We start from the raw sequence: 10,337 nt of genomic DNA on the forward strand, positions 1-10,337 counted from the left end.
GTGAAACATTTTCATGTAGTCTATGTGCAATTGACATATGGAAGAACATTCAATGAACCAAGTTCATCTGTAATATTGAACGTTCAATAGTGGTCCGAATTCTATGATGTTTTGAGCCAAAGACCAACAAATAGCTAATGAATGAACACTGCCATTAATCAAAATCTAATAATCATAATTTACAAAGAGCAATAATCAATAAAATAGCAATAATCTACAAAGAGCATTGATTTGATTAAGAACATGAAGTATTAATAAGAATTTGATCTTAAGACATTTTAAAATGCACTTTGAAATGTTTAGAATGATGGGAGGCTTAGTATCCCCCCAATCGTTATCCCAAGTGTGAGTTACATTAGCTATTTCTGTTGTGGATTCACTCTCCCATCCCATAACGCTCTGTCTAGCTCGTATCTTGCTTTGGTGAGTAGAAATGGAGGATGATATCGTATACTGCTCAGATGAAAGAGAATCATACAATGTGAAAATTTGATAATGAAGCAGTGCATATGGTAGCTACATCTTTATACATAAATAATGCCTTTCTAAGAAGAGTCGCTTTGAGTGGCTCTTCAACCATCAATAGCAAATCATATCTATTTTTAATATTCAGAAGATCAAGGAACAGATGAATACTCCCATGTCTTGACCATGTTTTGAAGACATTGAAAAAACAAATCATAGCCATGCTCAAATTATATTTAAGCGGGAAATCAAATCAAACAGAATTTGATTAGTTTACGACTTCCACACGAGAATTAGGTTGCTAATTACTTAGGTTTAGAAGCATAAATTTGATACAAATTAAACAAATGATTAGGGCTGCGTGTTTATTAATTTGATAAGACGCGACATATATAGCTAGCAAGCTTGATCTGTGACAATAGGAAAACAAATTGATAATTTCTGTCAGTGTACACACAAGGAACATCAAATTTCTTATTGAAAGGGATGTCAACATCAAATACGGCTTATAATTGTCTGGAGCTGTAGAAGGTCTGCCATGGCAGTCTCATATACATCTTGATCATTCCATTCATCTCTATATGTGTCAGGTGATGACCTCTTATTATAGCTGCTGTTCACATATATCTTCCTTCGCCAAATTTCCAATGTTTCACAACCACACTCATTTGCCAACCAATCATCATACTCAAACTGATGTCATCAAACACATCCATCAGGTAGGATAAAACCAACTCTCATTTAAATAGCTATAACATTATTATCATACCTGATATGAACTAAGATCATGGATTTTACTTTCTGGAAGACCTTTCACTTTGATACTGTCGTACAAATCATCTACCCATCTTTTCATTTCTTCACTTGATGGCAATGCCAACTTCCCTGATAATGCCATAGCAATCCACTTCGATTGCAGTTCCATCAGAGGAAAAGGTATAACCTAAAGGAGACAGTAAGCACACTGACATATTAAATACAGATTACTTTGAAAGCATTGTTGACAGATACTACTGCCACCCACTTCAAGTTTTCACATATCTAACCACACAATATTGGGATTCTTGCACTACCTGAATCAAGAAACCGAGTCTAAAGAAAATCTTTTCACACGAAAAAACATTGAGCTACCTTATTGTCTTCGGATAAAGTTTTCATCAACTCAACGATGGTTTAAACATTGTTGGACTTAAACAATTTTTATTGGTAAGAGGCGGTGAAGAAGAGGTTTAGAAGAGTAAGAAATTTGAACCTCTTTTAATGATTAATAACGTTTATGACAAAGTTGAAGAGGACCAAGAACAAGCATGTTCATGTGTTTTTCCTTACCAAGGGGAGCCCCAAGAACATTATTGTGGTTTTAGCATGAGTGACGACATATCAAGGAGTTTCCATAAGACTTGAAAAGAAGGAAGAGGCAGTTTTTGCAAAGACGATGAATGACCTACTCTAGGAAAGGAGAATAAATGATATCTAAGACCTTGACGATATCACACAGAGTGCCAAGCATGAAGAAACAATAAACACTATAGAAAAGTAAGTTGTCCATACGAATGTGCGTTGTTTTCCGTTACTTTGAGTTAGAATCTTTTGAAAATCAATTGATATAATTGTCAAGAATGGCTACAAGGGAAGATTTGCATAAAATAAACATATAGATAGATGGTATCATCATCCTCAAAAGTCAAATATGACTTACGAAACCAAAGTTCTATACATGGCGAGTGAATAGAGATCAAAATAGCCTATGAGATACTAGATCTTAAAACGATACGGAAATATAGGTAGTATAACTAGACTCTGTAATGAATGAATAAAAGGAACTCCCTTTTGATGTAAAACCCAAAATTCAGCTGTAGAGCTAATCAAAGTACTGGCATTTGAAAGATGTCATAGCTCAATAGCTCTTTTCTATTATGCTGATTAGAATTTACCTTGACAGCCCTATGCGCGTGTTTTCTTTGCTGAAGAGGGGTTAAACAGCTGGGTGTTGCTGTATGGTTTGGCTCTTCCATTGTATCCTCTTCTGTAACTAAAACCCTAACGTAGAGCTTCCAAAGTATTCTCCACTGACCATACTAGCAAAGAGAGTAAATTAGCTACCTTTCGTCTTTCTCAAATAAATATCCCCTCTCTAAAACTGAATTTCATGTTCTACATCACAAGAGATTGTTCAAATAAGGCAAGTCTTTCTCATGTTGACAAGAATCACCTCTTCCAAAAACTATCTTAACCCTCTCATTACCTAATCATAGTTAATTTTAAAGTCTTTTTTGATCATGACCCTGTCCGGACGGAACTAAGGGCAATAAGGCTTCTGATGGCTTATTATATTTTTCCTGATCGTGATAACTTTGTGCATCCAACTTGTGCTAAGATCTTCTGACATCCACCTCAAAAGTGTTTGTCAACCATGCAGACAACATAACTTGCTTGAATTGGACTTATGAAGGGGTAGTTGCCTTTGTGCATTTTTGAAGATTAGGTGAAGTTTCCCCCATGTTTATGCTGCACCTAATTGTTTTATAACAGTCACGGCCTTCAACTCATCTTGCGTAATGCTAAAATTCTCAAACTTCATTGTCAGCACTAACTTTCTCATAATTCTTTGATTTTCCTAAAGTTATCAAGTGGTAATGAGGTACTTCTAAAATGATGTTCCACCATCATATGGTCCTCTAGCCATATCAGAGTTGTCCACATTTGGTTGATAAAAACCTGTTATTCTAAAATGACCTATGGGAGCTTCAATGTTTCCAAACGCCCTTTGCAACCAATATTTTTGTACAAAGGATGAGCTATTCTAATACATTGTAGCTGCTTTTGTGATCAACACTATTTGTGTGGCCATTGAACAGTAGCATGACGGCGATGGGTGAGAGTTGATTGTGCTAAAGAAGGCCGTGGTCATTATTTGCTGATGAGGCTTTGTGGCTGTATTGTTCTCCTTCAACATATTCTTTCATTTGTCTCTTGATTTCTAACAATAAAAATCTCATGCATCAACATCTTCGTATTCCATTACCTTGTGGTAACGGCTAAAGCCTTGTTCAATGAAGCAGTTATACTTCTCCTTTACTCCCTAGAAAACAGTGCAACGGCAAACACAGTGCAACTCCATATCCCAATGGCACAATTGGCAGATCTGTTTCTCCATAATTTTGCTTGAATATCTACATGTCTCAATATTTAACTGATGTGAAGAAGTTCTGAGCTTCCGTATCACACTACTCGGCGCATGATAGAGAGAGATATCCATATATAGGGCCTTCTCAGAAGTGAAACCAAGGACCAAATCCATCGTAGACTCGTTACATGGTGATTGAGTTCTGATATTTCTATAGCATTGGAGTCCTTAAAGTGAAATCGAGTTCAAATAGACAATTATTCTATGATATGATATACAAATATTCAAATTCTGGTTGCATCTACACCCTTATTGAAACAACCTTCTAGAAGAGCTGCTACCTTTAGTATCTCATACTTCATCACCGTAACTCATTCCATACTTCCAAAAGGAAAGATTATTATTTTATTATTTTATTATGTTTCTTCGCTAGAGATTCACCAACCAACAATCAATCCTATCCCACATTGAGGAAGGTTTCGGGGATTCAAATTCATGGTTGAATAGAATCTGCTTAAGCAAGGCAGTCATCTAGACTCCTTCGCTTGATCCTAGAGGAGAACAATGAGAAAAAAATAAAGAATTTTTTAGTTTTTATCTCTACATACCTTAAATGGAATCCCAACAAAGGAAAGGAATGGTGCCAACAAAGGCGGATAAACATGCTGATATAGTGGCCCAATGTGATCATCATCTACATTCACTATGCCTTCTAAATGCAAAAAAGGCAAAGAATAACCATACCTACAAGGAAAACACAACATTTGGCGTATCGACAAGAATATCTCCCAGCATATTTTAGTTTTTGACTCATTATCGAAATTGGGGAAGACATGGAGAAAATGAAATATATTATTACCCTGTACAATATAAAATTGCATCTGCAAGAATTGATGTACCATCTTCAAAACCAAGGTGCCCATCCTCTTGAGCTGAAATTACCTGCAAAATGTGCCACACATAAACTAAAAACATGAATATGACATTAGCAATAACAAAAAATGATTAGTAAAATAATCATTGGCATTAAAATGTCTCATTTGAGAGGGTCTAAACACCTTTCATTTTCATTATTCTTTCTAATAATTTCTTCTCAAGTCATTATAATTGGCACGTTATTGTCTTATTGTAAAATATCCATACATAGCATTCACGTCACAAACTCACATCTGCTGTCTAACCCTGTTATATATAGCCAAGAGAATGACTGGGTGTGGAAAAACAGTAGTGACTATATATATCTGTATATCTCTAACTGAACCCATAAATTTTGAAACCTTCTTTTATATACACTGTCTAACCCTGTAGTATATAGCCAAGAGAAAGATTGGCAGTGAAAAAAAACAGATAATGATCATATATATCTGCATATCTCTAACTGAACCATAGTTTTTGATTTTGTAATTTATCTACGATCGCCCGAAATTCCTCAACTAGTATACTACTAACCATTATTGTACAAGCACTACCTGTGTATCTCTAACTAAACCTATAATGTTTTATACCTTAATTTTTCTATGATCACCTGAAATTCCTCTACTAATATACTAACCAGTATTGTGCAAGCACTATATATCTTACTCTCCACCCAGCTAATTCTAATCTCATGATCTTTCTCCTCTAATCCTAGTGTTGCCAAACCTGGATAACTCGGGTGGTATTCGCTAACAAACACCTTGGCAATCCTACTTTGGATTCCAAAGAAAGAAAGAAAGAAGTATTTTCTACAAAAGGCCCACGTTATCTATGATACCAAAGCATTAGTAAAAATGTATGAAACTGACATAACTGTATCTCATAAAAAATGATAGAGACAATAAATTAATTAAAATCTAGAAACTACGTGTGTCTCAATATTATATCCCTCAGATATTCTAATCGAGAAGGTTCCTGAGGCTGTGTCTGTTTTGCATGACAGTGCTGTAGCGCTTTCCAGAGCAACTGCCCTAGGGTGTGCTCTATTGTGTTTTAAGCTCTTGGGTAACTCCTTCCAAAGAAGCAATATATTTAACTTGTTCATGGAACAATAGCTCTAGACGGTCTTATTTCCCTAAGGGTTTTTCTATAGATGATATGATACTTATAGAATGTTACGACCCCCCACATGGTTTAACATATTCCAAAATGACAGAATTTGGAATATGTATGACCAATTTTATCAATTCCAATTGACTTTCTAAAGGATATAGTTTACATACCATTGGATGCAAATTTATGTTATTTGAAGCACCAACGCGTTTCTGAAGATCAACATTTGCTGGCCATGTTCTTGCCGCCCAATGAACTTCCTTAGCAACTAGAGCTAGTTCCCTAGAGATGTCCATCCCACTTGATGAATTTCCAATGACCACAACCACCTAGAAAAGCAAATAGTGAATGTACATATACAATAAGATACTGACCAGAAGAATTATTAGTTTATCTAGCAAAGTGGTGTTAACCTCAAGCCCTTATTAATAAAGTTAGGGAGCAGCGTCTGGTATATCATACACTCAATTATAAACCAAAAACTATAAATAGAATTCAAGCCTCTGACAAGTCTCCTTGACTATTACACAAAAGAAGCAGAGTCATTTGAAATGTTGCATCTTGAGAGAAGACAAAAGCAAGTGGAAGCCCATCCGTCAGCATACATATTTAGTAATAGGGAATGATTGGGTTCTGCTCATACTTGTTTGGAGCTGTAGAATTCATTTGGTGAGACCATCCCAACTTGGGCTTGTCTTTCAGCAGATGTGTCACAACAGCAACGACGTCATCCTCATTTATTTTCGCATCTAGAATTGTTGCTATATCTGAGAAGACTTGATCCTTGACCTAATCATAAAATACACCATCAGAACTAGCAACCCTCTCAGAAGTCTGCAAGTGTATCCCAACTACTAGTCTCTCCACAAATGCACAATATCTTGCAGATTAATGACCCTTTTATCAGAGTAACTTTCTAGCCTTATTGCATTATCCATCACAAAGGAGACATGCAGATTATGATAATACTTATGTCTCTGGCTATTGTTGTCCGACATTCCTCCTTGCACAGTGCAACCTTAGCCTGTTGATAAGATTTCCACTGATAATATTTACACTGAACCCGTGTAGAAACACAAACACCAAGACACAATCATGTGGACAATCAGCTACAAGAGAAAGCATCTATGCCAAAGGATCTCAAATCTTCCAATCAATATGAAAAAACATCACGACTTTTGAGTTAAATGTGTTTCAGATTAGCATTTTCTATGACATGCAAAATTTTCAATAAATACTTTCTCTTGCCTTAGTTTTCATCTTTCAGTATGATACCATATTCTCTGCATAATATTAGCTCTATGACATTGTTCATGTCTATGTGTGTGAAATTATTCATAGAATATTTCCAAGACATCTGCAATATTCTTTCAAGCACTTTCTTCCAGCTATGTATAGGTTGGGATATCCTCACCCAAGGATTGCATGAAGTAACTTTAACGAAGTTCCACTGGCCATATGCCTAAAGCAAATTCTTCATTTCCATCAACTTGACATGTCATGTGCAATCTGCCATCTGTAGTTCTCTTTTTCAATGGAATCCCCTTTTAAAAAACCAGAACATTGTATGGTAAGTAAATGATATCCTCTTGTTTTTACTCCGAAAGTTTTTGTAAATGAAACCATATAAAAAAAAATCTTGGTTCAGATTTTTCCATTCTAGACTCTGCAAGATCGTGTGCAGAAGAGCAGTGTATCTCTTTCCTTCCATTTTCAGTTCAGTCAGCATGAACCTTCTTGCTGACTTGATGCTTTCTCATTTTTTTAATCTGTCATAGGGTTCATTGATGCAATTTCTGTCGTTCCCTTTTTTTTTTAACTGTCATTGTCTGACACTCTATTAATTAGGTTAATAAACTTACTAAATCTTGAAACTCTCATGTAATTAGTCAGCATTAAAGTCCTGAGATACGAACCATATTTATCCTGTTACTAACCTGATCACTGAAAGAATCTGGCACACGGTAGCTGTGGCTATGTGATTGTTTACCAGGCCATTTCTCAATCCCTGCACTCCAAAAAACTTTCTTTAAGGCACACAGTTATTCAATTAATTTGTCAAGCTGCTACCAAATCCTTTGAATATTAAAGAGTGGCATTAATAATCCAGGTTGAGCCCCCTCAAGCAGTGACCCCATCTCCCTACCACACGATTAGACACAAGGGAAAAGAGCTCTTATGAAGGGAAAAGACAAAGAAAACGAGTAAAGGAACCTGAAAAGACTTTGCTACTTTTGCAATCACATCATCAGACCCAAGATGAATCCCCATCGAAGAGATATTAATCAAGAGGTGGCAAACACAATCGAAGAGATCGGGGCTGAAGTGGTGTGCCCACATGTCTTAGAAAACCAAAAGAATGTTTGCTGGAGTTGGAGAAAAGTATTTATGACAAAGATATATACCCACTATCTACTATGAGGACAATGCCAACTGCTCAGGATTTTCCTTCCAGTTTCAATACAATTTCTTTAGGTTGCACAATTTCAAGATTGTCTCTAAAAAAATTACATCCTTTCTCTTTTAATACAAGGTATCAAGTACATAGGACTAAAGTGAGCGCATTACGACAGAAACACCTACATAAAAATGGTTGAGATCAGAGAAATTCGACCACAACCATTTATATGTACGTGCTCCGGTCGATATATATATTTCACCAGGAGAGTGCTAATTGAGAGCCTACTGAGTTCACGTTCAATGGCTAACGTAAACGCAATCAATGTTCTACATATGTCTTCATAATTCTACTCCCTCGAAGGATAAAATTTCCTGTTTTACATACCTTCGTTTAGCCACCACAATAAACCATTAATCCATGTCAACAACAAACTAGTCATCATTGGTACATGTGAGTACTGTACATGGATACATGTGTGGCATGAAATACATAATATGCAAGTTCAACTGTTTGTTATCTGTAAACAATGCAGAATATTGAGTCACGTACACGAGGTCTCATAAATTTCTACATATGCAATACATGCTCAATAAACAACTTTCAATGGTTATTAATAAACTACTAATAAATTTCTTAACACCATTATATAATCAACCTGCTCTACAGAAATGTATCATTTAATCATGGATGTGTCCATGATTTCTCAACATCAGGCTTTAAAAACAGCTTCAAATACTCAACTTACAAGAATGTGTCTAACACCATAAACATAAGTATCTTGATCTAGAGAAATATTTTCATTGAATCAAGCAATATGTGCGGAAGTACCTGGGATTGAAGCGAATTTGGGTTGGAAATAATGGCCATTGCAGACAACAACAGCATCAAAGACATCGGCTGTGACATCTGAATGATTGTTCACAGCCTCTGATTCCACACACCATTGAATTCCACTTCGTTTAGCTGTCGACGGTTCGAGCTGGAGCTGTGAATTGAGAATAGAAAGGAGATCAGAGGTATTGGCAGAAGAAGTTACACCAGAGGTCCCGTCGATATGTTTTATGTGAACATGAGTCACTCTCCTTCCGAATTGGATGAAGCGGAAAAGGTCGAAATGGTGCGCAAAGTCTTGAAGGTAAGAGAGGACCTCGCGGTGATGAGGGTAGCGACGGGGATCTCTACTCTTTAGGAAGGGGTTTTTTTTCTCCTCATCATCGACGGTGGTGGTGGTGGTATTGGTATTGTGATGGGAGGGCAAGAAGGGGAAATCGAGGAATCCCATGATCTCGCGAGGGAGATTGGTCCGAAGGGAGAGGTACATGCTGGAATGATGATGTTGACTAGGTGTGGAGGAGTCGCTATAGCACCAGGTGCCGCCGATACTGTCGATGCTCTGTTCATAGATGACAACAGAGTGGCCTTGGCGGAGGAGCTCCCTAGCCGCAACGAGACCAGCGGCTCCCGCACCGATCACACCCACCGAACACCGGCGCCATAGCCCAGTGGGGAGAGGAGGAGATGTGGTGGTGGAAAGGGGGAGGATGAGAGGAGGATTGGCGCTGCTGCAGTGTGCCGCCGCCATTTTGGCGGTGGGGGTGATGGCTAAAATTAGACGTAGTGTTGGAGGAGGAGGAGGGGGAGAACCATGTAGAATTGCTGCTCAATTTGGCACCACATCTCAGAATCTATCTATGCATACATACATACATAGTTTATAGACATACATACATAAATTGTTTATATACATACATACATACATACATAATAGACACGTCGCATAGGCTCGTGTCTATTCTGCATCAAATCATAAAGAGGGCTGGTGAGGGAATCGCGGCCACAGACGGTGTAGGTCGCTTAGAGGAACGCGCGTGCGATCTGCACCGTCAGATTTTGATAAGGAAGAACGCGCGAAAAAAAAAGTTGTCAGAGGTCGCCCAACTCTGAGTCGATGGTCGCCCAACCCTGTCAGAGGTCGCCCAACTCTGAGTCGTTGGTCGCCCAACTCTGACTGTTACAATTCTGACTGTTGCAAGTCGCCCAACCGTTTTAGGTCACCCAACCCTGACATTTGCAGGTTGCCCAACCGATTGGTCGCCCAACCGTTGCAGGTCGCCCAACCAAATGTATCATTTCAACCAAAATCTTCAAATAAGCTTGTTCATTACCCTTAAAACTTACAATAACATATCAAACAGTCATAAAATCCAACCTTAAATTATTCAAAATCGACGATCTTTACCATACTTATGTTAAAACAAATAATCATATTAAAACATAAAAGTTAAAAGTTAAAAAACATAAAACTTAAAACAGAGA

General features: G+C 37.4%; 1 protein-coding gene across 1 annotated transcript; it reads right to left on the reverse strand.

Moving 5' to 3' along the window:
* Positions 1 to 671: 671 nt before the first annotated feature.
* On the reverse strand, positions 672 to 9,636 carry LOC147869939 (flavin-containing monooxygenase FMO GS-OX-like 4). The gene is made up of 7 exons (XM_087335051.1): positions 8,850 to 9,636; positions 7,558 to 7,628; positions 5,791 to 5,949; positions 4,452 to 4,534; positions 4,201 to 4,336; positions 1,235 to 1,408; positions 672 to 1,158 (listed from the first exon to the last, which is right to left on the reverse strand). The coding sequence occupies exons 1-7, from the start codon at positions 9,601 to 9,603 to the stop codon at positions 961 to 963; spliced, it is 1,575 nt and encodes a 524-aa protein (XP_087191177.1). The 5' UTR covers positions 9,604 to 9,636; the 3' UTR covers positions 672 to 960.
* Positions 9,637 to 10,337: the final 701 nt, after the last annotated feature.

The sequence above is a fragment of the Azolla caroliniana genome, unplaced genomic scaffold (genome assembly GCF_043228905.1).
Source record: "Azolla caroliniana isolate FFs.n. ecotype wild unplaced genomic scaffold, voAzoCaro1.0.p SCAF_1, whole genome shotgun sequence".
Classification (NCBI taxonomy): domain Eukaryota; kingdom Viridiplantae; phylum Streptophyta; class Polypodiopsida; order Salviniales; family Salviniaceae; genus Azolla; species Azolla caroliniana.

Bases quoted from the DNA above. Each gene is read 5' to 3' on its own strand.
- LOC147869939 (XM_087335051.1), bottom strand. From the start codon at position 9,603: ATGGCGGCGGCACACTGCAGCAGCGCCAATCCTCCTCTCATCCTCCCC. The intron at 7,629-8,849 runs GTACTTCCGCAC...TTTGGAGTGCAG, and splicing joins CAAATTCGCTTCAATCCCAG to GGATTGAGAAATGGCCTGGT. The intron at 4,337-4,451 runs GTAATAATATAT...TTTTCCTTGTAG, and splicing joins GCAATTTTATATTGTACAGG to GTATGGTTATTCTTTGCCTT.